Here is a 26,468-nt window from a genome sequence, read left to right as displayed (position 1 = left end):
CAGAAAGGAGAAGTCCTGAAGGAAAAAGGGGGTTATAATGCCATCAGGAAGAGGTCTTGGACCCAGGGGACTGTCAGGGCTGGCTGGGGCTGCTGCTGCTGCTTGCGTAAGCATAATGGGACAGCACGTGCAAGGAGTCCTGCTGGCACCAGAGGGGAAACATCTGGAAGCCATCAACATTCAGATCACAACACATAACAACACTGAGCGTTTACTCAACGTTATCCTCTGCCCCGCCTCTTTGCTTTGCCACCAGCTGCTCTGTGGCTGCCCAGGCTTCACCACCTCTTTAGCACGGCCACCAGCCACAGGCAATGTATGCTACAGCCCCAAACCTTCCTACCAACTGGCTGCTTGCTCCTTAAGCCTGGTGCCCACTCCTGACTCCACCACCTTCCTCCACAATAACCCTCTTCAAGATAAAGACCTCCTCGACCTGTTCCCTCCCCCTGCCTACAGTGCTCACAGTCAGCTTTTCAGGAATAGATCTCCCTGCTTTGGAGGGTATTATCTGCCTGTTGAGGGGCTGGTCAGCAAGAGCTCAGTATCTGTGTGGTCAGTTCCCACCTCCAGTCTGCTCTCCAGGCATTCTTCGCCTTCACCTCACCCAACTTCAGGCATCACAGCAACAACCTGATCCCAGGTTTGACCTGGCACTTTGGATCTTCAGTCTGCCCCAGAAGCCTGTCTCCCTCCTACACCTAGAAAAGAAACTAGAAAAGTTGCCACACTAACAAAGCCATGAGCAGTATGTCCTTAAAGTTAGGTCAACCAAATTCAGGTATTAAAGCACCCCACATGGCCAAGTTACCATCATGTCTTCACCTGACTTACAAGCCCACTTTGTATGCAGCTCTTGAAGGAGAAAGTTTATAGCTGGAAGTTGAACACCGACAGAGACAAAGCAATCCATGCTCGGATGTGCTGGTGAGTCTTGTCAGCTCTTCTGCCGATTTATCTTCCAAGGAGGGGAGATGGGTATGTCCTGTGCAGCTCCGTCAGCAATGCAGTCATTTTGCAATGCAACTCACAGAGGCAGACTGAAATACCAGTGTGTGCTGGCACACACAGTCTCTTGGCTTGTCCCCAGGATGACTCAACAAAGAGCAAGCCAGAAGTTATGCAGATCAAAAGCCCCCTGTTTATATGTTGCTTGGGGATCTGCAAGACTAGAAGTATTACTGGTGGAGTGGACGCAGCGAGAAGTGTGCAGATGAAGCTGTCCAGGGGAAGCAGAGCTGTAACTTTTATTTATGTCCACAAGAAGAAATTGTAGTGTGACTACTTCCACATAGACAGTGCAGCAAAAAGCCAACAGTGAAAACGAGGCAAATTCAACAGAGGTTGAAGCTCATTCTTATTTCAAGATCTGCATGTTCAAACTGTGCAATCTTTGTTTTCTCTTACTCAGCACCTCTGTGTTTGTTCTACATGAGAACCAGCACATTTTGGGGCTGCAAACAGCCTGGATTCACCTCTCAGATCCCAGAGCTGTAACTCACCTTGATGGCAGCAAAGCACTGCAGCTCTGCCCCACACCATTTCCCTGCCCATCTCCTTCCCTCCTGTCATGCACCCTGATCAGTCATCATGGCTTTGCTACCAGTATTTACAGATCCTGCAGCAGAGAAATCACACAATACAGCTCAGCCTCCAAACCCTCTTTAGGAAGCAATGCCCCTTCCCCACCCCTCCTTCTCCCCATGCCAGCAGCAACGTTTCATGGAGTCCAGTTCACTAGTTATCTCAACAGAAAACAATTCAATTATTTTTTAGGGCAGGCTTTTTTCCTGCTGGTGTAGCAAATCACATCAGCTCCATGCTGGGTCCAGCAAGTGCCATATGTCATTTCACCCCCTAAGCATGGCTCCAGCGCACCTCTGGGGATGTAAACCAGGCTCTGCATGAGTCAGACTCCCAAGTGCACGCATAAGACAGTTCAGGGAGTGGATGCTGCTGAGAGGGAGCAAAGTAATTAATTGTCACTCCTATCAACTTCTGGCAAAGGGGCAAGGATGTGCAGTGAATAGGTGAAGCAGGGAACCTGGTTTACATCACCTTAAAACGAGGCATAGCTACAGAGAGAGGGAGAGGACTTCTCTCTCCTCTTTTAACACTCTTTGCACTAAAGCTGTGGGTGGGTCTGAGCAGAGAAATCAGCTCTTATAGATGAACATGTCTGTGAGGACCCTCTGGTGAGGATCCCACACCCAAAACACAGTGTCTGAAGCCAGCAAAGGGAACCTCCCTACCTCCCAGGCACACCGACCGGGATGAGGTGAACAGAAACAGGGCCAGGAGACTGACTGGTTCCTTGGGGTCAAACTCTGAAAAAAAAGCAACAGGTTTTGTTTAGACTGAGGGTGCCCACCCTCTGTCTCTAAAACAGAGCAGGATGTTTAAGCACAGATAGTAGTTTCTATGCAGCCATGTCTTACCATCATCTGATGCCAAGGCGGAAGAGGCAAGGAGGATAAGGACTCCTTGATCTTGTAAATATTTGATGATTGCCTGTAACAAACACTTAAAAGTTAGAGCAACCACTCCCCTCCCTCCTTAGCACACTTTGTATCACTCAGCAGGACTGTCAACAAGCCCTGATTGCTGGTGAGCGTGTGCCAACACCACCAGCTCATTCCCTGTTGAGGACACTTTGTTTCATGCTACTTGGGTCAACTGGGATCTGTAACCAAAAGTGTTCCATTTATGTTGTCACATAGCTCTCAAACTCCTTCCATCTATTTCTTAAGAAAGAAATATGTCTAGCCAAACTAGCCGTACATAATGAACAAGGTTAATAATTTTAGTTCCTTCAGTTCAAAAGCTCCTGGGCATCTCAGCCAGGAATTGCTTCCCACAGCTCCAGGGGAAGGTTCTCCCAGCAGGGAAAATAAGGCTGGACCACCAGCGTCTGACAAAATACAACACCATTCCAGCCACAAGCCTGACAGAAGTTAAGGCCATGCAGCTTGCGTATTAGCAGCATCAGTATCAATGAATATGTGAAAATAAAATAACTGCTGAGTCTAAGAGACATCTGCAACTGTCTCAGAGCTGGATGACCGCACATCTAGAAAGATACATGCATTTATCAAGGCTTTTCTTGTGTTTGGGTGTTGCTTGATGCCTCATCGCAGAGCTTGGCTTGGACTGCCTTTCCGTCCATGGGGAAACACATCTTTCCAGGAAACTTAGAGAAACTGAATAACCCTAGGGCTTCTAATGGTCTGTGAAACTTCACTGATCCCATTCACTACATTCAGACATAACAGAGAATTGGCCAAATGCCCACAGCCTCAGTTCTCCAGGACAGCAGAACTTTGGAAATGCTGAACAATGTCAGTGTAAGATTCACTACTCAGAGCAGTAGCTCCTTGCTTGGGTTATCTCAAGCCACCAGAGCAGAAGGGATAAAAGCCAGTACCCCTGCTGCATAAATCCAGCTCAACAAAGCAGCTGTGGTTTCTCATTGACAGGATGATTTTCAGGCAGGTGAAGAGGAAAGTCAAGTCATTAGGCAGCAGCCACCTGACACACAGCTAAGAGACTTGCTCACGGAAAGGAGTACAGCTAGCCTCAGGCAACCCCACCTGGCCCCAGCCACCCTTTCATTTTCACTTGGGCCCTGCACAAAGTGGGGTGCCTGGCTCACACACCACTGAAAAGGGAAGGAGATGGAGGGCATTCTTCACTTGTGCTTTTGGGAACAGCTGCCAAAGCAGATGCGCCCATGGGCCATTCAACAGCATGCTAAGGGGAGGGAAGAAGCACACCCCAAAGGGGCCGTCACTGTTTCCTCGCTGAAATAAGGGAGATACATTTGTCAAACTGGATTAATCTATGAGGGTGGGGAAGCTCTACAGAAACAATGCTCCTAATGGCTTTCAACACCAAATTGATCATGGCCACAACTCAACCAGCTCATTTCTGCTGACCCCTCTAGTGAGTCCAGCTCTGTTGGGCTTGGCAGGATGTATATTAAATCCTCAGTGGCTGCAAACATGGCGTAATGCACCAGAACAAGCAGTTGTCACAGATCCCAGTAAGAAAAGCACTTGGACTCTGAAAAGTGTTGATTAAAGTATCTTTCATTGGTGAGAAAAGGAGAAGAAAAGAGGGATAAGCTTATGTCCCTTCAGATGCCAGGAGCCTCAAGGTGCAGCATGGACAGATCTGTGCCCCAGCCAGAGGTCCAGCTGATGCTGCACACACAGTTCAGGGGTCCCTGCAGGCGAAGGGACATTAAGGTTGCATTTGCTATCCTCCTTATTTCTTCTCATGTTGTTACCCATAAAAGATAGTTTAATCAATTCTTTAGGGAGTTTAAGTGCTTTTCTTACAGGGACCTACAACAAACACTTGCTGTGGTATGTTACATGAGAGAAGCTGCACATCAGTGGGCAGCTCTTCAACACTGCTGCACAGCGACAACACTTCCAGGCAGTTCACGGGCTGCTGCCAATTTAAGAGTGAGGGGAGGATATGCCCAGCCAGACATGAGTTTACAGCCATGAATTTACAACCCTGAATCTACAGGAAGCATCAGATGTGAGAGAGCAACCAGCAGCAGCAAAGCCAAACCCAACCTAACCACAAATCCCAGTAGAGACACAGGTGCTGTGCTCCACAGGGGTGAGGATTATCCCTTGGAGTCACAAAGAGGTGTGACAATCACACTGGGAACAAAAAGACCCCAGCGTGCTGGGAAAAAGCCTTTTCATATAATATCACAAGGGAAATTCCCCATTTAAAAAAAAAAAGGATAAATCTCAACATTTTCAGAGCTCCCAGAAGCCCATGAGGTTTCAGCTGTGTAACCACGAGTGTCCAGCTGAGTGGGGGCTACTTTTCAGCCATGAGAGAAAAAGGCAGGCACATGAAAGTGTGCGTTTTTTACTTAGTAATTATCATTTTGGCATTGTGGGACTTTGCTTCTGCTTTCTTAAGATATATATGATCCCCTTGCTGTCCTTGTCCACCATGCTGTTGACAGTGCAAGGGGAAAAATCACTAATAAAGACAATAAAATAATCTAATTTGGCATAAACATAGCCAAAGGTGAATTCTGCCTGGCATAATGCCTTCTGCTCAGCAGGGCATGCTCACCCTAGAAGTCAGGTCCCAGCTCATAGTGGGTAATCTTCAGTTAACAGTTTAAATACAGAAAAGACTAAACTATGTTTGAGAACAACAAAGCAGGAAAATAATACCTAACACAAGGAAATTAATTTCATTTTGCATTAGTTCAGAATCTATGAATAATGTTACCAAAAGTTTCAAGAAATCATTTAAAACAGGGGTCCTCAAACTATGGCCCGCAGGCCGCATACGGCCCCACCCCCCCCCGGGTCCTCAATCCGGGCCTCGGTATTTACCCGGGGGTTGGGGGGGGAAAACCAAGCAGCCGCAGATGACTGCCTGCCACTTAATCTGCGCGCTGGCCCCCTGGTTAAAAAGTTTGAGGACCCCTGATTTAAAAGGCCACTTTCCTCCCAGAACGACAATGTTTTAATAAACTTACCAAGTCCTTTTCTTTTAGATTTTCTAACAACTGATCCATTTTATATTGATCCTTATTCGATATTTCTACTTCATACAGACTGAAGTAAACACCCTGAAAGCAAACTGCAGACAAAAGAAGAGAGAATTGATGTTGAAATAGTGCCTCTTGCATGAACTCTAAACAAGTTAAGTGCTCCTGGACCAGGAAGATGTGTGAGCAATTGGTGGAAGCACTGGGTTTAAAAAAAAAACCAAACACCTTTTTTTTTTTTTTTTTAATACCATATAAGCTGGTATATGCATTCATATTGCAGTGAGTTTCCTTTTCAACCCATGGTTCACAGAATATGTTTCCTATCTTACCCCTGCAGCTAACAGAAGCAATTTAACTAATGCTGCGTGCTTCAACAGAGACAGGGAGCCTTTCAGGAGGAAATACCTCATTCTAACATACCATATCCTCTTCTACTATGGAGCATCTTTATTCCACACACTGATCCCCAAAGGAGTTTAGCAAAGACAAGATCTTGGACCCAACTTACCCTCTGAATTTCACAGCAAAATTCTTCTGTTCAAGTATTTCCTCTCTTGCACCAGCTGATCTTAAGACTGTGGCTCCATGACACCTTCATCAAGTGTTGCTGTGGCCTCCCCTGACTTCTCCTGCCTCCTCCCTTGCCCTGGCACTATCCTGTGTCCACCTGCACTGTGAGCTGAATGCTAACCCCCAAACCAGGCTGGCTGTCAGCTGGCCTGATCAGCGCCCCCGACCTGGCTCAGCAGAGCCAATACATAGATGGGAGGCAACACTGCAGCAGTCCACACTTATTTTGGTGCAAGACGACATGGAAATTTACCTGGACCCTCTGCAAACTGCATGCAGAGCTCTCCATGTGCAACCTGCTGGTATCCATGCCAGTAACCACATCCACTGCAATGCACAGTCATTCACAGCCACTGGGAGCTCAACACCTTGGGGCTGAGAGCTGCCAGGCTCATCAAAACTCCAGCCCAAAAATCAATCAGCAGTATGAACCACAAAGTGTAATCAGACACAGGTCCCCACCTCCCCAGCCTGCACTGACCAGGACAGAGAGTGGTTGACTATAGGCAAGCAGGGTCTCTTAGCTAAGGTCTCAAGCTAAGGGGAGAGTACAGTCCTGCTCCCTCTTCCCCAAATCTGTGCTTTTATTTGCCGATTGCTGAGCCTCTCCCTAAGGTTTCTGGACTCCTCTCCCCTCTCATGCTGCCATTCACTGTCAGTCTCCTTGAAGTCAGAAGTAGGTTACCCATGACCCAAAGCTACTGCAGGTAGCCACATCTTTTGGCTTTGGCTGGCAGCTACCCCCACCTGCCCTGATGCAAGACACACTGGGTCAGATCCCAAGAGGTGGAACGTCCCTCACCTCACATGGAGATCATGCAAGACGAGGAAAGTTTGCTCCCTTGCATTTGCTCTCAGTTTCACCATGTCTGGCACCTTGCAGGATGGGAGCCCGGGTCTCAAAACAGGGTCTTCTCACCCTGTCCTGTCCCAGGAACAGGCTGATTAAAGGGTTTCTTTGGGAAGAGGATTACATTGTACCAGGAGACCATGTAAGTGTGGACAGGAAAACATATCTGTGCTGCCTTGGCATTTTTCCTTGTTTATCTGCAATCAACTACCCTTCGAGACACAGCACCCAGTGCCATGTGAACCTGAACTCTGACCCCCCGCGCCAATTCCTATGGCATAGCACAAGTATACGTTACTCATCATGCCGGCAGGTTTTGCACTCACCTTCATTCTCAATGTAATTTCTTTTCCCAAATGCAGCTTCTGGTAGCTTTTTCTTCAAGTCGGACAAACCCATGACATGGGTAATGTCCAGGCTGGGAGGCCTATGGGGATAAAGCAGTAGCTGGTGAGATCACAAGCCTAAAAGGCTCTCCGGATTAAGCACAGAAAGTTCTGGTTGCCCTGTCACCATGAAACCAGAGAAAGTAGCTCTGGAGAACACTGGAGAAGGTGCAGCTTGCTTAGCACTTTGCTGATTTGAGGATCCTGTTTGTAAACATCTCCAAACACTGATATTGTTGACTGTGTTACTGGCTGTTTCAAATTGCTGCCTGCTGGCTGGATTTTGACTGCTGAAGGTTTTAAGTATCTTAGTTTTTTGAATGCTAGTTACCTCAGTGTATCTTATTTGCCATTGTGCTGATCTGTAAACACAACTGGCTGATCATATATGCACCATCAAGAAGCCCACTTCTCACAAGGAGAAGAATCCTAAGCAGGAATAATTGATTTGGAATAAACATCCCAAAGCAGTTAACAAAAACAGATGACAAAATACAGTTGTTTCCAGCTGCAGTTCAGGGCCTGATCTCATGTCTTCATCCAGCTATTGCTGTGACACGGCACCGCCAGCTGCCCAACACCACTTTCCTAACACTGATGATTGCCCCCACAGTGCAGGTGGTAGGCTGGTACAGCTGCATGATGCTGATCAATGAAAGGATGGGGCAGGAGAATCAAAACTGGCTTTCCCTGGTTCAGACACCCAAAGATTTAATGCTTCACACTCCACAAATTGCACAGAAAGAAGAGGAAGGGGCAACTTACAGCTGGGCTGGAATCGTGGAGCTGTATGGGGTCCTTAGGGCGATGTTGCACAAAAGCTGGCCCCGGATGGAGAGCTCCCCCCTCCATGGGCAGTACAACACTACAGGCAAAAGGGAGAACAGCTCAGAGAAAGCAGGAGAAGAGAGAAGGGCAAACAGAGAAAGGTACATTTATAAAACAAACCAAATCACCAGATGCTCCTACCTTTGTGATTAAGTTCAGGTCTAGAGAAAAGGGAGAAAAAGAGGAACATTTAGCAATGGGAAAAGTAAAAACAGCCCACAAAAGCAACTAGGTATTTTGGAACGACAGCAAGTTGCTTACAGGCTCTCTATAGCTAAGACAGGCATTTCCTTCAGCTCCCTGTACCGGCAGGCGATGACTATGTATGGGCAGATCTGCCTTGGCCGCTCGGCAGTGCTGCCATCGGACACTTCATACACATAATACTGGGATGAGAAGGGAAACAGATAAAAAAAACACAAGGTGAGAACAAGCAAGGCACCTGGGCCAACACTGCGTTCCCCTGCAGACCGTGTTTGCTGCCTGCACAGTCCTGTTGCAAACAGATACCTGGCTCTGCTCAAAGGCTTGGCAGTGGCTGGTCTTTGATGGTGTGTTGTTTCTGCTCAAGGCGACATGGCAGTCATAGCCAGGAGATGGGCAGGTATAGCTGGTTGTGTAATTCTCAGAAATCACCTTGACCTTCCCCTGTGCCAGAAAATTAACAAAAAAATTTAAAATAATAAGAAAAATACACATAACTGTTCACAGAAACTTGTTTTAAAAGACCTCCTGAATCCTCCATTTCCCCAAAGACAGTATTGCTGGCAGCCCCGTATTCCCCACCACTGTGAGGGGGTTACATGCCTTTGTGTCCTTCCAAACATGAGGGCCTGACTTGGCAGAACTGGGCACGGCAGACAAATCTGCTCTGCTTAGGGGACCAAATGGGAGCAATGTGTTTTCAGTGTCAGCTACAGAAAGCAGGAACCAGTGGGAAGGGGAGAAAGGGGCCACATGCCAGCCCCGTGGAGGAATAGAATGGGGCTGTGATCTGAGCCACCTTAGGGCCCTCCCCTCAAACCCCCAAACACATGACAGTTCAGGGAAAAAGGTGACCCTAGGGGGAAATTCTGATCTCAGTGGTAGAATTTGGAAGGTCTTCTGCATCCTCTGCTGCCCTGCAGGCCACCAGTCAAGCCCAGCTGGATCTCTTGCTTTCTAACCTAACACATCCCATAGTAAAAAATCCTGACGAGCTCTCAACAGAGCCTATTTTACACCCCACCACAGTTACAGGCACCATTATCTCCTTAAAAACTCCTTGTACTGTATAGCGGCTTCTGAAAACTGTTCCACATAAAAAGCAAGATTTGTATTTTACCTTAATCAGCTTACAAATGACAATATAGCCTGATTTTCCATGATACCACGGTCTGGGATGAAGACAGTCTGCATACTTGGAAATATAAACTCCTATGAAAACAAAGCAATGCAAGATAATGTAAATCATCTGTTGAATAAAGCTGATTGCCAAAAAAGCCCTAAAGAGGACCCTCTTGCAGAAATGGGAGTCTCTGCAGAGCCAGTGCAGCAGATCAGAGCAGCACTTGCTGCCATAGAAAGGATGAAACTCTTTCTGACTCTTTTTCTTTTTTTGACTGCTGGTATGGAACAGCAATTATATGTTTTTCAGGATCAGCTCTAGGAAATGAGTTACCTTGGGTTTCTCCTGGGAGAAGTAGCCAGCTAAGGTTGGTTTTGCCCCACATTACATGAAAACATACTGAGTGAGGGCTTGTCTCTTACAGGAAGATCTGGTGAAGGGCTTCCAGGTCAGACTCCACGTGGGGCAGGTACTTTGCTCAATATGGAGTCACACAAAGACAATGTAGATGTTTATACAGAGGAAACACACACTACAAGGGTATGATAGCAGGCCCGTGGCATGGCACAGATCCTCCCAAGTCCCTTCCTTGGCTCTTTACGGCCCTTCAGCATCCCAGATGCCAATGTGAACCTTCTACCCTGTGACAAGGCCTATTCTGACATAGCTTGTTCCCATTCCTTCTCCACACTAAGGGCACATCATATGTGGATTTACTGGGGGCATGGGAGGGTTGGCTCTTCACTCCTGCTTTATCTTTGTAGACAAGACGGGTAGAGAAGTACCTGGAGGGGAAACAGGGACTGGGCAAGGGAAGGGCTACAAAGAGATAAACCACAGTATTAATCTCAGTCCATCAGGATTCAGATAATACACCCAGATGAATAACAAGTTCTTGTTTGGGTTTGCATTCACTGCCATTGACTGCTCAACCATTAGGTGTCTTGGCCTGCAAAGACTTCTGGGATGAGTACTGGGAGATCATCTGCTGCTGGCAGAAGAATTTCTCTGAGTAACGTGTCCTGCACTGCACATCTTGAGGCCCCAGACCTTTGGACAAGGAACAAGCACATACTGGAAAGGGCTTTGACATGTCATGATCCGCTCTGGTTATTAACAGGATTGTTGGCAAAAGCTCAACAAATGGACTCTGAAGAGCAAACTGGTGGGAAAAGCTGCCAAAATGCCACTTTGGTGACAAACGATTAACAAGGGATAAAAAACCTGAAAAGGAGAGATGAATTGATGATAACATTCCCTGGGGAAGATCGCATCTTCATCTGGTTGAAGGGGCAGAACGAAAACACTGCTGCTTGCTTGATCCAAACAAATGCAGTTTCCCATATAAGAAACACAGGTATCTCCATGAATCTTTGCAGTAAATAACAAGGCAGTACTAGGAGTTTGTCTGGGTGTTTGCTTTTATTTTTGAAGGAGTCAATATCCCCAGAACAGTGAACAGATCTCTTGACCTTATGAATGGAAATCTTACCTTTTGCTGGGTCACCAAGCGTGGAAATAGAACTGCTGTTTACACGGAGGCCTGTCTGACACACCTCTTTTGCCTTCAAAAGAAGAGACAGCCTCTTTTACCATCTATTTTCAAAGATAAGGGGGACAGCTACTGAAATCTGTAGCACAACAGTTGGTAAAAACACTTGCAACAGGCAAACATGTGCCACAAGTCAATTAGAGACCCTTACAGTCCCAAGACACCTGAGGTACAAAGGAAACTAAACACAACGTCCACAGGAAGAAAATTTGTTGTTTCAGGTACAAAATACTTGTTTTTATCAAGTGTTGTTACAAAAACCTCCATGGAAACAACAGCTTAGAAAAATCTGGAAAAAATCCAGCACCTCCAGAAACCACCGCAAGTGTAAGGCTGGACTTTGCACTTTCTTTGTCTGTGCAATTTGTGGAGAGATAAATGCAACGTGGATGCTGTGAAGGCAAAGGATATTTGCTACTCTTGTGTTCACCCCTCCACAGGCACAATTATTCCCTTGGGAGCATCCCACCGGCTTTGATTTAATCCATGTCCAAAGCAGATTCATTAAAGTGTACTAAGTCCAAATACATATTGACCAAGGAGTGACAACAGGAGCAGTCTGAACTCATATTATGGGAGAGAAATAAAAGCAAACCAGTCAAACTGTAGTCAGTCCCTTTATAAGCAACATGGGGCATGCATCACACCTAACTTGTACCTTCTAAAAGGCAAGCGCCTAGCTTAGACTAAGCCAGCTAGACTTCTCCTCTGAACAATGGAGAGGTCCTCCAGAGAGCAATTTAGGCCCAGGATTTTAGATGCCTGTATTAAATGAGGTCCAGCTGTGTTCTAGAGAGCTCCCTCTTTCCTAGGGTCTGTACCAGGAGCTCAGACACTCGGCACAGCCTGTTAATTTCAAACAGCCAAAACTAAGCCGGACAATTCTTGCACCCAAACTGAGACTGGAAGTGGTTTATTTTGCTGTAGCTCAATCCAAACTGAACAGAACTAAACCACATTCAGGCCATTCTCTTCCTGAACAAAACCATCTCTACTGTGATTTAGCACGGCACCATTAAATCACATTAAAAGTGAATTCCCACTAGATTCCCTGAACATCCTTGTATAGACAAACTCTCTTCACAAAATCAAAAGCATCCTTGAGAAAACGGGCAGGAGTAACTTTCCCAATAGCTATGTCAGGCACTCTCTCCAACTAGCTGGCAAAACCAAGGGAATTTGCCCAAATTACCTGACAAACTCCCATCTTCTGTAACAAAGCTGCTTTTTCTCTTCTAAGCCTACATGAAAGGTTTCACCTGGCTGGTGACAAAGGGAGACTCCTTTATCTCCCTGCAGAGGGCAAAGTAAGCAGCGAAATCTCAAACAGTAATTGATTGGAGAGATGCAAAATAAGATTCATCACTAAAACCTCCCAGGAGCTGCTTTCAGAACTTGTTCTTGACTGTTTGCGCAGTAGTAATTGCACTGGTAACCACAGTACAGCAAGCCAGGACACTTCAGTCAACAGATCTGCTGGGCTTTGGTGGGACAGAGCACACATGCAGGCACTTGGCATCAAACTTCTTAAGCTGAATAAATGTTTCAGATTACCTCTTCTTCATTATCAAACAGGAGAAATGCAAAGGTCTCCTCCAGCTCCTCCTGGCTGTACCCAGCGGCTTCCTTTGCTTGGGCAAAAGCTTTCAGCTGCAGAGGACAACAACACCACTTTGTTCTAGTCTGTTCAAGCCACAGCCAAGTGACACGTGTTCATGGTGTGAGGACAATGTATCCCAAGTACCTCCAGTCCAGGTCAGTACAGGGCAGCTGGCAGCAGCCAGGTAATGCCAGACCCACTCATGTGCCCACATATTATTTCCTCCCCCAGGCACACGCATACCCAGTCTCCCAACACAAGGCCCCCACTCCATGTATCTGTCCCTGCCTTTGTCCCCAGCAGAACATGTTCAATATCCTCCAAGGGACAGCAGGCACATCCAGCCCCACAGTGCCATGCTCTGCTCATCCTAGGGAAGTTCAGCCTTATTCCACCTCGCCCTCTTGCCACACATTGCCAGCTACTGGGGAGCTTGTTTCACTGAGCAGCTGGTGGAGCATCACATCTCACAGCCAGCTACGGCCATAAGAAGACAAATCATCTCAGTCATGGAGAAGATGCCTACAGAAAGTGAGATGCTTGGAGGCACCTCTCTTTTTCTCTCTCCACTGAGAAGGGAAGCCTAGACTATTTTGACTAGAGGCAGGTGCTATCATGCAACTACAGCTCAGACGGTTTGGCTACAGCCAAGTAACACATTACTCCAGTTTCTTTTGTGTGATAATTAAAGCAGAGCATGTTCTCAATGCCAACAGGGAGAACATCATGGGAGCAAACAGACCTGGGTCTGAGTCCAAGATGTTTTGGGGCTTTAATAAAAGAAGCTGTAGAAAGACAGGATTTTTAAAACAGGGTTAGATTATAAGGAAACAACAATCTCATCACTGCTTTTGCTTATTTTGGCTTTAGAACTCACAGGCAAATCAATGAATTACTTGATACCTGCTTTCCCAGTTTTTATCCAGCTCCACAGTGACTATCCCAGACTTAGGCAACCAAAATGTCTAAGCTCTATTTAATTCATGACAACAAACAGACTCATCACCTTCAGTCCCCAGAGAAGACAGCCTGTCTTCCATGCCAATGACCGCAGGAATATAGGGATAAAAGGCATTTTAAAAGTGGCTCTCTACATGCCCCACTCAGCTGAAGAAAGGGAAATGGAGTTAAATTTTGTGCCTGTACAGGTGTGAGGGCAGATGGAAGAAATACCACGGGGGAAATCTGCCTTGCTGTGAATCAGCACAAGTTTGATAACATTAAAGCTCTCTGCTAGGTATCAAACCAGGATTTAAACCTGCCCTGAAGACCTGCTCCAGGAACTGCTGTTGAATGTTTGTCAACACTGGCTGAATGGACTTTTGTTCCTGATCAGATTGGGAAGAAGTGCAAGAAAGCAAAGAAAAGGCTCCCTTCAGCCATGAACTGCAAATGGGGCTCTGTAAGGCAGACAAATCAGTCACGCGCTGCAAAGGGAAGACAGACCTGCCAATAAACTGGCATTTACAGATGTCTGCAGCTTCCAAAGAAACACCACCCTTCTCCAAGCTGCCAGCAACACCCTGCTCCTCCATCAGCCTTACCTCACTCCGGAAAACATCATTTTCCACCAGAATTGCTTGGCTGTACTGAAAGCCATCCTGAGATGTAGAGTCCAAGTAGGAGCTCTGCAGCACTGAAACTGCTGTCTGCAAAAGGGAACTTGACTCTTCCGACTTCAGATGGAAACCTGGAGGAAGAAAGCAAAAAAGCAGGTGCAGATATTAACTCTGGGTACCCCCAGACCAGTATGGGGCCTCAGCAGAGGCAGGCGGCAGTTGAGTGTGGCTCACCCACTACACAGGGGCCTCATTTAACAAGCCCAGATCTCTATGGAGCAAGATCAGCTCTGTGGCTCCTACTGGGAGCAGCAACTCCTCTCCAGCCATGCAACCCCCAAGTCTTTGTCTGCAAGTTGAACTGCCCTTCGGCAGGAGGAATACAGAGCTCTCTGCCAGTGAGTCCTTAAAGTTTTTCCTTGGCAACAGGAAAAAAAAAAAAATTGATAGCAACTGCCAGAAGCAAAGCCTTATGGTAAACAATTCTTACACTGAGCACATCAGAGTTTTCTCTTGTGCTCAAGTTACTTAGATTTGTTGCATGCTCTTTTACGGTGCGAGAGTTGATGTTTACACATAGGGAAACTGGTGCATGCTCGGTTCTTTGGGGTTATCTGTTTACTATAAAGATCTTCAGGTCTTGGATGAATGTGGTTTTCAATGCCGAGAGAGCAAGCCTTCCTTCAAATGTGCAGAGCCTTCTCGAAGCCCAAACTCTCTCCAGACATTTCTGAAATAAATCATCCCAGTAAAACACTTTCCAACAGCATCCCAGTAAGAAGAGGTCCCAAAGCAGTTGACAAATAAGTATAGATGCAGAAACAAAGGAAAGCACTGCAGTACTTGTGCTCTTACAACTGTTAAAATCCAAATATTAAATAAAGCAGCCACCGAGAAGCACAGGAAATCCTGGACTCAGTCCCTGTTGCACATCTAAAAACCTTTATTATTGGTGGTGATTCACGAGCTACGAAATTTCAAATCCCAAGCTGAGTTTGCAACATAGACACATTCAAAGGTTTATTTCTTCTGACCTATCACTTTAAGAAACAGAGTAGTTCATCTATAAGGAAAGAACTGCAGAACTGCTGAGGCCTGCCCAAAGAACAGGTTTTGCATGTTTTGCATGCTGGTCGCTCTCTAAGAAAAAACACACCAAAATTTTTGAGAATTGGTGAGTTTTTGTTTTAATGTCTAAAACAGAAAGGCCCACATTCCTCTGGTGGTGAGCAAGACGGCATCTGTTGTAATCCTGCAACCCACTTGGGAGTTTTGCCTCCTATTTTTAAAGGGTAAGTTTTAATCATTTTCTTCTTTTCCACCCCTCAATTAAAAAGAAGACGACAGAATCATTCCCTATGTCACAAATCTTGTTATTCCTCTTGAATTACTAAAAGGCTGAAAAAGGACCTAATATAAGGAACAGGAAAAATAACAGTTCCAACCGCATGCATTAAACTCATTTAGCTACACTGCTCTAAGCCAGTTCAGCCAGTGAGCACTACAGGGCTTAACAGGGGAAAGGAGACAGCATCTGCTTTGTGACATCAAAAGACTGATCTGGACAAGGCCAAAAGTGGGAGGATCAAAAAACTGTTGTGAGAAAAGCATGTATGGTGGAAATGGAAATTGGGAACACAGAAAGGAAAGTCTTTAGAAGTACTTTTGCCTCTCCTAATCTTGTACTGGGATCTTTTATGCCCTCTTGTATTCACTTTCTAAACTTCCCACTTTCAGGTGATGCCTCTGTAATTAGTAGTAGTAGTAAAAACACAAGTGAAAAAAAGCCTCTCAAGAGCAAAAAAAAAAAAAAAGAAAAGAAATAAAGAGGTCTTCCATTTCTCTCTCAGTATTACTGTTTTCTCTCTTTGAGCATAATGAGGATAGGAAAGGATGTTCTGTTTCCTCACTTTTTTTCCCTCACTTGTCTTCTATTTTGCTTTGTTGGGTCTCCTGCATCCTGTGGCTCTCAAGGAATCAGCCAGGGAGTTCAGACTCCTCCATGTAAATCAGATCAGGGAATTAGGTCCAAGCTCACAGCTCTGCTCAAAGGTTTGGATCAAACATAACATTCCTTTACGCTTCTTGCTGGAGCATCACAACACTTATGTCCAGAACCATCCTCCGAGGAAAGATAGCCCCATGCCCAGCACCTTTTCTGCTACTCTAAACAAGCCCAGCTACCTCAACTGTGCCTCATGTTCCAAAAGCACAGGACTGCAGCAGGTGTTACTTAATTTCACAGCTTCAAGCCATCTCATTTTTCAGGGTGCGATATTCTGCTTCTCCTACTGCCAGCATCTTGCAGCTCTCCAACATCAACAAGTTTGGGGTCTTAGAGCATGAGAAAGGCCATGTCTAAACATGCAAGCTGGGAGCCAGTCATGTGTTTTTATGCTGAGTACGTGAGACACCAAGTTGACAAAGAGAGATTACGGAGTTAAAAACCCCACTGAGTGCAGAACATATATTGAGGGTATGAGGCACTAAATTAGCAAAAGAATGAGATATTCTGTATCATTCAGGGGTACAAGCTAAAGGCTTTTAAAAAAAGGCCTGGGAAGCTCTCAGAAATCCAACAAAACCGGCAGTTTTGCAGATGATAACTCACACATTTGTTCCTCCCTGCAGGTTGAGCTGCAGTGTAAAAATGAAAGTCCAAAAGGAGAAAAAAAAACCACGCTGTAGTGATACATAAATACATGAGCTGACACAATCACAGAGCATGGCACCAAGCCCAGCAGCTTGCTGTGACCCTCATCTCCCCTTTCAGATTTAAGGGGTTCCTTCAGATCTGCTCCCACCCTAAGGAAGGGTCTGTGCTCACACAAATACATGCAAAACCCTGACACATTCCAGGTTTCGTTTACAGGGGCAGAAGGCCCTTGACAGTCTCTGCACAGGCTGCAAGGAGGCAAAAGTGAAAGTGCCTAAACCAGAAGTAAAAGTGAAAGTGTCCACTCCCCGCTGAGCAGCTTAGACATACCACTACCACCATGCAGCATCCTTAGGGAACTGGACTGACTTCTTGCACAGGGTTGGACAGACAGCAGAGATGCACAGGACTGACAGCTGGAGGACAGCTGCAGAAACCCAGCACAGGTCTGTACCAGCACGGTCCAGCTGAATCCACAGTGGGTGTTTTCCATGCCCTGAAAACCTTTGGAAAGGGATTCACAGCCTGTCCTGGTGATTTTCTACCCTGACAGCAAGGGAGAAAAAACAGTCACCTTTGCAGCTCTTAACATCTGTTTTCAATACTGCAAGTAAGGCTGATCTTTCCCTTGTGCTGTGGTTGTGCAGAAGTCGGCTTCCAACAGCCTTGCATCTCTTGGAAGGCTGCTAACCTATTCCTCCCTCTTCCTGCTCTAGACTTAAAGCCAGCTCCTTTGACCTTTCTTCCCCAATCATACCTGCAAATGTCTTGACGTGTCCTGTTCTGTCCTCTGCAAAGCATGGGCTAAAGCCAGCCTGAGCGGACATGCCCAGCTGGCAGACATGCCCAGCCCATCTGCTGTGCTCCCCTTTCCAACCCAGGGCTCCTGCAGGTGCTGGATGCCCATCAGGAAGGCCAGCTGTGGCCAAGAGACACAACTTCCCAAAACCAGGATCCTCTTTTGGCTCATCCATTTTCATGTGACCTCTGGATGGCCTCACCATGCAGAAGCTTCCAAAGTCAGCCCAGGAAGAAAACCCATGGCTTTTGAACTACTTACTTGTAAAGACTTGTACAGAGAAAAAGGTTTGCTTTTCTTCCTGTTTTTTTTTTTTTTTTTTAACCTTTAGATTTTAAATAAAATGCAGTGCTTGCTGCAGACATTTGAATGCTGTCAAATCTCCAAAAGTCTGCAACCCAGCACAGTCAACACGTACTGAACACTGCCACACTGCTCACCTACAGGGCTTTCAACCTGTCCTTGGCACGGCTGCTCCTGCATGTTCCTTTCCCACAGCCCTTCTCCATCTTGCCTCTCTTCAGCCAGGATTTCCTCCATTTTCCTGGCTCGGTCCCATCGTTAGTATGAGTTGTAACAGCAGGCATCACTGGCTGTGTCAGCTCTGGCACCGCCACATGCCACTCCGTACCATCTACAGTTCATTTACTGCCAGCTGAGACTCCTCAAGATCATCACTCAAACTTCTTTGGGTCTTCTGAAGTCCACTGTCTCTCCCCTGTTTATAGTCTCCCATCCTGATTTTGCTGCTCTTACTCTTTAGTTTTACTTTCTCATCACCTCTAGCACACAGTAATTACGACAATTATATGAACCGTCCCTTTTAACTCCGTGTTATAAAACTCCACAGTACTACATGCTTGACTAGCTATCTACCTGCAAAATTCTTTCAGCTATTATGTGAGATGTACAACCAGTATGACACACTCACCAAACCACTCCCAGAAGTGGGGCCAGTCAGCAATGGAAAAGTCTCACTTCAAAGATGATCCATGTCGCTGAGTCCAGAGTCAGCCAGGCATCCCCAGTGAGCAGGACATCATAGGACATCAGTCCCTAAATAGTTGTTTAAATATACTGACAAAGAAGGATGTCTCTTCAGCCAGCAGTCCTGAGACATCCCTGATAAGCTCAGCCAAAACCTCCTTGATGGGAAGCAGGTGGCAGGACAAAGAAACAGATAATGAAAAACAGAAGTCAGCAACTACTATTCTAGGGACTGATCATGAGGAGTGAATCTGTTAGCAAATGAAAAGGGAAAAGGCCTCCCACTGGGGATGGAAAAGGTGGCAAAGGTTGTACCATGGGCTGTCTGGCAGAGCCAGGAAGGGCTCTAATAACAAGTAGTGCTTTTTTAAGATCTTGCTGTGGGATGCTGCAGAGGAGTTAAAAAAAAAATCAGCAGGGGGGGAGAATCTATTAAATGCAAAGATTCCACCTCTTCCTCAGGAAGTCCCTGAGCCACACACCTGTTCATGTGGTATGAGTTTTCAGGAGAAAGAACGCTGCACCTTTGTTTACATACTTTTCACCAAGTGGTCACTCCTGGAGTCAGGATACCAGCCAAGATGAATCTTGGGTCTTAGCTGGGACTGTCCATTAAATTAGCACAAGATTTTACCCCTACCCCGACGCATGGAGCCAGGCTGATGCCAGATGATGGATATGCAGTGCCACATTAGTGTGACGGCAGTAGGAAGCATCTCTTACTCTGTGTGATGCTGTCATGGACAAGACAACTTACTGAGTCAATTATCCTGCAACTACTACGGGCCTCCTGCAAGCAAATCATCGTAACAGACCATTACAAACCACCTCTCTGCAACAGATGTTTCCTCATACTCTCAGAAAGAGGGTGGTTGCCTTGCTTGGAGGTTCAAGAGCTCTCCTAACCGTGGAGCTGTTTTTCCCCAGAGGAACCAACCACTCAAACTGCTGGGCAAGGTGGGGAAGTTTTGGATGGCACAACTCTCTAACCTTTGCATTTAGCCGAGAAAAGCAAGCAGGCTAATGCAGTTCTGCTCTCCTAAATTAACATCCTTGGCCTAAAACGCAGGAGTTATGTCCCTTTTTGGGGTCAGATGGTATCTTTTGCAATCTCCTGGTTTGATGTATTTAAAACACTCTTTCATAGCGAGACAAGGTGATTGCTGCCAAACTGAAAAAAAACAGGTGCTGGATTGTATTTTAAATTACATCTGAGATCAGGCAGCCTGGGAATGCAGATATCTAGGCTGCAGGAGCTTTTGTAATGCTTTTAATCTCAGTAACAGAGACTAACAGTATTTTTTTAGATTACTTTTAGGAGTCAGGTGACGCAGGGAACCTCTTGCATCCTCTCAGGAGAGCTACCACTGTCCAGAGGACACGCAACCTTTACACAGACAGGTCCACTTGAGCACTGCCAACGCAGATTTAATCTCACAGCAATATCTGAATTCATCTAGTTGGATGGGGAGAAAACATTATTAGTTTCCTCATGAGTAGGGAAGGCTATGTTCCTACACTATGTAAAAAAACCCCTGTGTCATAAGGATTCTCAGCAAGCCTGGTTGTTCCAAACTGTGCCCAAAATTCCTACCCAGAGAAGGCAGCCCCAATAAGACTGTACATAATTACACAGAGAGCAAGGGAGCTGGGCTTGTTTAGTCTGGGCAGAAAAGCTGGGGAAATCCAACTGCAGCCCACAACACCCTGACGGAGAGTCACAGAGATGTTGAAGCCTCTCTTCTTGCACCAGCAGATGGAAAAAATAAGGGGAAACATCTCAAGTTGCACCTTTGGAGGCGTTCAGACTGGACAAGAGGATTAAATTTTTTCCTTAGAGAGCGATGCAGCCTCAGAACTGGTCACAGAGAGGTGGAGGTCCCCATTTTTGGCTGGGCAAAGCTACAGCTGCCCCACTCTGACGCTGGTGAAAAATATACTCAGGGTAGGAGTCCTATACCAGAGAAACCTTCCAAGTAACATTTATTTGATTTTATAACCTCCCTCCTGTTAGTGTCAGCCGCTCAAGTAATTGAGGATGTGGTTACTACAGGTTTTCCCTCGTTAATTCATTGCAACGGCAGTTGTTGCTGCCTTTCATATCAGCAGATGCTCCTCAGAGTCCCCTCCTGCCACAGCTCCCCTCTTCTATCATCTCATATAGGGTTGCCACCTGTTGTAGGTTCACTCAGCTGCAGGTGTCTGCAACTGGATCTTCCAAAATCTAGCACCAGCACAAGTATTTTAGCACTTAGACAACTAAAGATAACCTCTTCTTTGCAAAACCATCCAGTCAAGTGACTCTGCATGCTAGTGCAGTAGCTGCAATGGCCTAAGAGTGAGACTTGACGTGCTTTGACCTTGTGGGAGAGCTGTAGACTCACGCACAGCAAAATAAAAACCCACTGATGATGGGTTTGCCTTTGCTAGGTTACGTTTCGAGGATCCCTTGCACACAGCCCACAGACACTACATGGAAACCCACATGTTGAAACCCAGGACCCACAGAGCAATATCCAGTCCCTCCCAAGAAACATCAGCCTGCTGCCATGTGAGCTGGAGTTCATCTACTGCCTCCTGGGACCCTGAAAATTGATGCTGAGAATGTCCTGGATCTAAAGGCCATGAGCTGCCAAGGCAACTGCACACACTGCAGCGATGTCCAGGGCCTCCCAACACATAGGCAGCCTTGTGAGAGCAACAGTTCATGTGTTAAAATGATCTCCCAAAGGCAGAACTCCCCTATTTGGGAAAAGAAAAAAATCCAACCCAACTTGTTTGTGGCTGGAGAAAGCAAACATACAGTTCCCCTGCCCCAAATCCTGCAGCTGCATTCCTCCAAACTGCTGGTTACTTACTCCTTTTGCCTGTGAGCAAGCCTGAAAACTTCCCAAACAGGGATACATCCTTCCTTTGGTGTGGTTTGTTGCATTACTTTTGCTCTCACCATAGATGCTCTCCTACCAGCACTGACTTTCCCCATCTCTTATTCTGCTTGATAAGGCAACACAGTTCTAAGCACATGTCCTCTGTGGACCCTTTGGCTGAGGAAATTACCGAGACACACTTACAGTTTCAAACAAAACCAGAACCAAAGCCAAGTACTAAAATCTCCATGCACACTGACTCCAAAAATCCCATCAGAACTAGCAGGTTCTCACCATCTCACCATCAATCCCCGCACCCAAGAAAGCCAAACTGCACAAAAACAGCACTTACCAAAAATAATAAACATTTCCCTTTCCTGTCTCAACATGATTCTAATCAAGAACAATCAGTTAGTCACTTCAGCAGGTGTCCGAGTGACTAACATATATATTTCATGTAATAAAACCAGTCTATTCTACCAAAGCTGTGATCCCACATGCATTTTGGTGGCCAGCTACAGTGACCTATGCAAGCCCTTGCCCCAGTGCTTCTCTTCCCCTCCTGGCACAGCTGGGGCTGTATAATGAAGAAAGTCAGGAAAGTGCAGCAGAAAATAAAGTAAAAGAAGCTATTTTTAATCCAGATATGTTCAGCAATCTAGACTGCTCCATGGCTCCACACAAAGAATTGTACCAACATAGTTCAAAGGTGGGTGGATGTAAATGTTACGGGGTATTGGGGGTGAGTATCTGGGAACAGGGAACATTTAAGCTAGCTCTGCTACTGCCAAACCCGCCAGGTTTAAGAGGAACACTAAAAATAGACCAAACTAGTATGCAAAACCAGTTTCAGTGCTGGGTGATACAGTGTCTGGTCCTAGGCAAGTATTGACCCTTCTTATCGCAGCAGATAGGGAATTCTCTGACAAAATGATTTTTCGATTGGAAAAACAGCAATTTCTGTGAAATCAGACATTTTCTTGACAACGTACTATATCTCACAAATTCATTCAGGTGCAGACTGGTAATTTCCAGCCTCAGCCATAGGACAGCTAGTGCCCGCAGAGCCCCATGTCTGGCTCACTGTTCATTACCAGTCTCTTATAAGCACTATAATGAGATCTATCAAGCAGCACTAAGAAACATCCACTTTGACCAAACACTTGAGGTAAAACCATGAGGTTAATGTTCTGACTTGAATCCCCCACAGAGCAGAGCTTCACCCAGCATCTCCTGCATTCACAATGAGCACCAAGCCACCAGGCTACTGATTATTCTGAGCCAGGCAGCCTCTATTGCACATTTAAAAAAAAAAACAAAACACAAATGCAAAACCAACGTTGTTCCCATGGAGTAAGGAACACGTTTTACAACTGTTTTTGTGCCATCCACTTTCCTGATTGCTTCATCTACCCCAGACTTTTATCCACCACCCCCCATAAGGAGTGCAGGCCTACAGCTCAGCAAGCCCTGCTCCTACCCAAGCCTCTGCGGGACAATTAGTTTGAGGACAATCTGGGTGCAGAACTGTGCAGGACCAGAGGAAAAACATTTTTTTACCCCTCTTCTGGGGCCAATTTCCAGTCCTGCAGGGCAGCACAGCTGCTCCACAGCACGAGCAGAGGCCTTCCAGCCCCCAGTTCCGTACGCCAGCCCTCAGGAAAGGAGCAGCACACAGCCGAGCTGTTTGTATTTCCACGTCCTGCTCCTGAAGGACACCTGTACTGACCAACACGGCTCCCCAGGGACAGACCGAAGCTGTGTGTGGCCACAAAAAACTGAAAAGGACTGCGGCTCTCCCAGCTGCACCGGCCTTGGGTCTGCTACTGGCACCAGCGGGAGCTCGGAAAAGCCAACGTGGCCTCAGCAAGGCAGCCAACGCCACATTAAAAAAGCTGTTTTCTAGGTGTCGAAGGCCTCCAGGCGCCCAGGAGCTGGGGGCAGGTGCCTCACGGTGCCCCTCACCCTGCCAGGGGCAGGCACCCCTTCAAGCTCGTCCCCACCGGGCCCCGCAGCCCCGGCTCTGGAGAAACAGGGGCGAAGCCGGCTCGGCCTCTCCTCCTCGGGCGAAGGGTGGGACTGAGCCGGCCGCCCTCCCCGCGGCGCGCCCCGCGACCGCCCCCCGGGCCCCGCTCACCCGTGCCCGGCTCGCCGGCCTCCTCATCCCGCCGCTCGCCCATGCCCAGGACTCGCACCTCGCCTCTCCCCGCCGCTCCGGCCTTCACACCGCCCGCATGCCGGCCCGCCCGGCCCTCGGCGCGGCTTCGCTCCCGGCGGGGCCCCGGGAGGGCGCGGCGCTACCGGGCCGGGCGGGCCGGCGGGCTCAGGCGGCGCGGGGCGGCACACGAGGCGGGCGCGCCGCGGGCCGCCGCCATCCGCCGGCCCCAGGAAGTGAAAGGGCGCCGCGGAGGGACGGCGGGGCGGGGAGGCAGGGCCAGGCCGGGCCGCGCCGGGGGCGGGCGGCGGCAGCCGGGAAAAAAACAGAAAGTGAAAACTGAACCGGAAAGAGAGGGCGGCCGCGCCCGCGGCCTTCCTCTTCCCGCGGGTCACCGCCGCGCCGGCCCCGGCCCTGGCCGCCACCGGCCCCTCACCGATCACCTCCTGGCCCGGGCACCTTCCCTCGCCTCGGTCTTTCCCCCGGCCCCTTGGTTCGGACCTCGCCACTGCCTCTCAAGCCCTACCCCGATCGCCTCGGCGCCTGTCTGCAGCTCTTTCCTCAGGTTTCCCTCGGCCTTCACCCGCCCTGGGCCCTGTCGCTCACCTCAGCGCCTTCTGCCGGCACCTTGTTTTGGGCCTGCCCTGGGCCCCTTCCCCCGCCACACCTTCCTTCAGCCCCTTCTTTCGGGCTTCCCCTCAGCCCCTCCCTTTGGCTCTTCTCTTGGCCCCTTCCCTCAGGGCCTTTCCCTATCTTTAACCCTTCTGGCCCCTTCCCTCATCTTTCCTCATCCCATTTTCAGTGGCCCCTACCTCAGTGCCTCCTCCTTGGCCTGTCCCTGTTGCTGCTGCCTCCCGTGGGGTGGGGTGCCCACGGGGACCCTCATGGAGTGGCTCCTGGCCCCACTTCACACCAGCAGCCCCTGTGCAGTGGGGTTACTTGGTCACCCCTTTTAAATAGGACTTTCTCCAAGATGTTAAAAAGTGCCCTGTGTCATGTGAGTGTGTGTCCCTAGACATTCTAGGTTTCGCTCCTCTGTTGAAAACATGGAAGCGTTTGGCCCGGGTGTGGATTTGCTCCAGGAGTGGAGGGATAAATGAATGTCTGACCAGAAGAAGTAGATAAATAGATTCCAGGTGGTAGATGGAAACTGGGCTGTCTAGATCAGCCCAGCATGGAGACATGTCACTTGAGTAGTTGCATGTGAACCACTAGACCAGGTTGCTTCAAGCCCCATCCAACCTGACCTTGAGCACCCCCAGGGATGGGGCAGCCACAGCTTCTCTAGGCAACCCATGCCAGTGCCTCACCACCCTCATAGTGAAGAATTTCTTCCTAATATCTAATTAAATCTACCCTTTTTTAGTTTAAAACCATTCCCCCTTGTCCTGTTGTTCAAGGTGGGGCTCGGAGTAGCCTGGTCTACTGGAAGGTGTCCCTGCCCATGGCGGCAGCAGCAGCAAAACATGGTGATCTTTAAGGTCCCTTCCAACCCAAACAGTTCTATGATAAAACTATCTTGCCCCTCTTGGTCAGGTGAATCCTATAATTTGTCTCCTCCTTCCTAAACCACTTCCTCTCACTGGGAGCATAAAGAACACCACCTGTGCCCTAGATCCTTTTCATGTTGCTCCAAGAGGTATATGGTCTCTTTTGATGGTTCTGAGTTGCCTCATTTGTGAGAGACTGCACTGGTGAGGCCCATCATTGCCACAGCAGATGTGTTGTCTCAACATTGCTAAACTCATGCCATCACCACAGTGAATGCATTGTTAAGGCAGGAAGATAACACCACTGCCTCAGAAGAGATTTAAGGCAGGAAGATAACACCACTGCCACCAAAACTGACTGACGCCATGGAGCAACAGGGGAGGTTGACCCTGCAAAACTTAACCAAACCCCTGTGCATGTGCCCAGACTTGAGGTGAGGGGGGTCAAGATGCCTGGAGGCCCCTGAGGAATGTTGGACACCAATGTTGGGTGGGGGGTGTGGTTGAGCAGAACAGCTTGTAACAACTCTATAAAAAACCAGAACCAACTAACGCGGGATGGAATGTTCCCCCACTAGACTTAAAAATGAATCAAACTTATCGGGACGCCAGAGCTCTGGGGTGGTAGCTATCGCTCTGAACTCTTTCCATTCTTTCCTTCTTTCTTTTCTTCCTTTCTCTCTCTTTATCTCTCTCTCTCCCTTTGCATTTGCAGATTTATTGTTGGGCAAATAAAGTTCCTTGGCTCTTGACTCCGTTTTGAGTCTTGATTCTGTTCCTGAGAATACAAACAGAACCATGCTCTGGTCTCAGACCGGCATGTGACACTCATTGCAGTATTGTCAGACTCTACATGGAACAGTAGGAATGGATGATAATTTTTAGGGTTCACCAGGCTCAGCAGCCTCTCAGGGATGCTGCGAATGCAGCAAGTAGTCAATGTTGTAATAGATGTTGGAGCAGGGAACATGATGATCTGGGCTTGCCCAGCCTCTTACGTAAGGGGTTGTTGTGAACACAGCATGCTGCATGATGGGTCAATGGTTGTATTGCATGGGCATGCATTTGGCTGTGCTGAGCAATGAGTCTGGTGTGTGCTTGGCAAGGAACCCACCTGGGATTTTGGCAATGACGTCTGTGGTGCTGTGTCCATACTGTGATGCGTGCCCCAGACACCTTGTGCGATCACCCAGCTGAGCCAATACATTTATAGAGGGACTGATTCCCAGTCCTTGCTGGTGTTTGCACAGCCTATTTGGGTGTCTCTGTACTCAGCTCCCCAGTGCCCAGGCTCTGGTTTAGCTCT

General features: G+C 47.6%; 1 protein-coding gene across 8 annotated transcripts in view; it reads right to left on the bottom strand.

Annotated features, from left to right (window-relative positions):
- Window positions 1-24,004, bottom strand: part of TASOR2 (transcription activation suppressor family member 2) — a 43,683-nt gene extending 19,679 nt beyond the window's left edge. For 4 of the 8 annotated variants that reach the window (XM_055712891.1, XM_055712894.1, XM_055712898.1 and 1 more), the window contains exons 1-13: window positions 23,655-24,004; window positions 14,194-14,339; window positions 12,604-12,699; window positions 10,990-11,062; window positions 9,495-9,586; window positions 8,681-8,818; window positions 8,432-8,556; window positions 8,312-8,331; window positions 8,108-8,207; window positions 7,283-7,383; window positions 5,522-5,625; window positions 2,439-2,511; window positions 2,253-2,327 (exon numbers count right to left, since the gene is read on the bottom strand). In XM_055712891.1, coding sequence (XP_055568866.1) covers window positions 2,253-2,327; window positions 2,439-2,511; window positions 5,522-5,625; window positions 7,283-7,383; window positions 8,108-8,207; window positions 8,312-8,331; window positions 8,432-8,556; window positions 8,681-8,818; window positions 9,495-9,586; window positions 10,990-11,062; window positions 12,604-12,699; window positions 14,194-14,339; window positions 23,655-23,697 — 1,186 coding nt within the window. In that variant the 5' untranslated portion in view covers window positions 23,698-24,004. The other 4 variants (XM_055712893.1, XM_055712895.1, XM_055712897.1 and 1 more) reach the window with 4 other exon arrangements.
- Window positions 24,005-26,468: the final 2,464 nt, after the last annotated feature.

The sequence above is a fragment of the Falco cherrug genome, chromosome 5, assembly GCF_023634085.1.
Source record: "Falco cherrug isolate bFalChe1 chromosome 5, bFalChe1.pri, whole genome shotgun sequence".
Taxonomy (NCBI): domain Eukaryota; kingdom Metazoa; phylum Chordata; class Aves; order Falconiformes; family Falconidae; genus Falco; species Falco cherrug.
This window is presented reverse-complemented; position numbering and strand designations above follow the sequence as displayed.